The following is a 2,014-nucleotide window of genomic DNA, read 5'->3' on the forward strand; positions in this document are numbered from 1 at the left end:
TACAATAGATACACAAAACCTAAAAGGAAAGGAACACAAGCATACTACTATAAAAAATCCTCAAACCACAAGGGAAGGAACAAAAAGAAAAAAGATATGAACAGAGAACTATAAAAAAAGAAAGAAAACAACTGATAAAATGGCAATAAGTACATACTTATTAATAATTACTTTAAATGTCACTGGACTAAGAGCTTCAGTCAAAAGACATAGGGTGGGATTAGATTAAAAAAACAAGATTCTGCTATATACTGTCTACAAGAGACACATTTCAGAGCTAAAGACACAACAGAATGAAAGTGAGGGGATAGAAAAAGATATTTCATGAAAATGGAAATGACAAGAAAGTAGGGGTAGCAATAATCATATCAGGCAAAATAGGCTTTAAAACAAAGGTTATAACAAGAGGCAAAGAAGGGTATTTTATAATGATAAAAGGATCAATATAAGAAGAATATATTATATTTGCTAACATATATGCACCCAATACAGGAGCACATAAATATATAAAGCAAATACGAACAGACATAAAGGGAGAAATTGACAGTAATACAATAATAGTAGGGGACTTTAACACTACAGTGACATCAACGAACAGATCATCCAAACAGAAAATCATTAAGGCAACGGTGGTCTCAAATGACAAAAGAGACCAGTTGAACTTAGTAGATATCTACAGGACATTACATCTAAAGGGAGCAGAATACACAATCTTTTCAAATGTTTGAAACCTTTTCAAATGTTCCATAACATGGAGTGTTATGCAGGATACATCATGTGCTCAGCCACAGAATAATTCTCAACAAGTTTAAGAAGATAGAAAATATATCAAGCATTTTTTTCTGACCTCAATGGTATGAAACTAGAAATCAATTACAGAAAGAAAAAATGCAGAAAGAACAAACACGTACTACTAAACATGCTACTAAAAGACATGCTACTAAAACACCAATGGGTCAATAAAGGAATCAAAGAGAAAATCAGAAAGTATCTCAAGACAAATGAAAATGGAAACACAATACTCTAAAATTTATGGGATGCAGCAAAAGCAGTTCTAAGATGGAAGTTTATAGCAATACAGCCTTCCTAAAAAGCAAAAAAATCTCAAACAAACAACCTAACCTACCACCTAAAAGAATCAGGAAAAAAAAAGAGCAAACCATAAATCAGCAGAAGGGAGGAAATAATAAAGATTATAGAGAAAATAAATAAAATAGAGATTAAAAAAACAATAGAGGGTAGGAGGAGTGGCAGCGGCCAGGCAGCCCAGTTTCTCAAAGGCTCTCGTCGTGCAGCAGCCCACAGGTACCTGGCACGTGCCTGCCCCACCACCACGATGCCCAAGAGGAAGGTCAGCTCTGCCAAGGGGGTGGTGAAGGAGGAACCCAAGAGGAGACTGGAGAGGTTGTCAGCTAAACCGGCTCCTGCAAAAGTGGAAACAAAGCCAAAAAACATGGCAGGGAAAAAATCTTCAGACAAAAAAGTGCAAACAAAAGGGAAAAGGGGAGCAAAGGGAAAACAGGCTGAAGTGGCTAACCAAGAGACTAAAGACTTACCCGCAGAAAATGGAGAAACTAAAAGCGAGGAGAGCCCAACTTCTGATGAAGCAGGAGACAAAGAAGCCAAGTCTGATTAATATCACACACCCGGTCCTATCAGTGTTCCCTGTCTCCCTTCTTGTACAATCCAGAGGAATATTTTTATCAACTATTTTGTAAATGCAAGTTTTTTAGTAGCTCTAGAAACATTTTGAAAAAGGAGGGAATCCCACCTCATCTCATTTTTTAAGTGTAAATGCTTTTTTTAAAAAGGTGAAATTGTTTGCTCGTTGTTTATTTTTTTGGTATAAGCAGAAAATAGTGCAATATTGAATATGGGAGGCTTTGACTGTCTTGGGTGTCAGCTTAACATTCCACAGATGGAAGGTAGCTTTTATATCCTATAATACAAAGCATACTAAATGGCAGTTTGGAGTCAGTTATGCATTTAATGTCTTAAACACTTTAAATTACTT

The 2,014-nt window shown here is 35.9% G+C and overlaps 1 protein-coding gene across 1 annotated transcript; it reads left to right on the forward strand.

The window, feature by feature from the left end:
• Positions 1–1,336: 1,336 nt before the first annotated feature.
• On the forward strand, positions 1,337–1,636 carry LOC308620540 (non-histone chromosomal protein HMG-14-like; the record flags this gene model as incomplete). The annotated part of the gene is made up of 1 exon (XM_081240216.1): positions 1,337–1,636. The coding sequence occupies one exon, from the start codon at positions 1,337–1,339 to the stop codon at positions 1,634–1,636; it is 300 nt and encodes a 99-aa protein (XP_081096342.1).
• Between the last annotated feature and the right edge of the window lie 378 nt (positions 1,637–2,014).

The sequence above is a fragment of the Mesoplodon bidens genome (assembly GCF_964165515.1).
Source record: "Mesoplodon bidens genome assembly, chromosome: 7".
Classification (NCBI taxonomy): Eukaryota; Metazoa; Chordata; class Mammalia; order Artiodactyla; family Ziphiidae; genus Mesoplodon; species Mesoplodon bidens.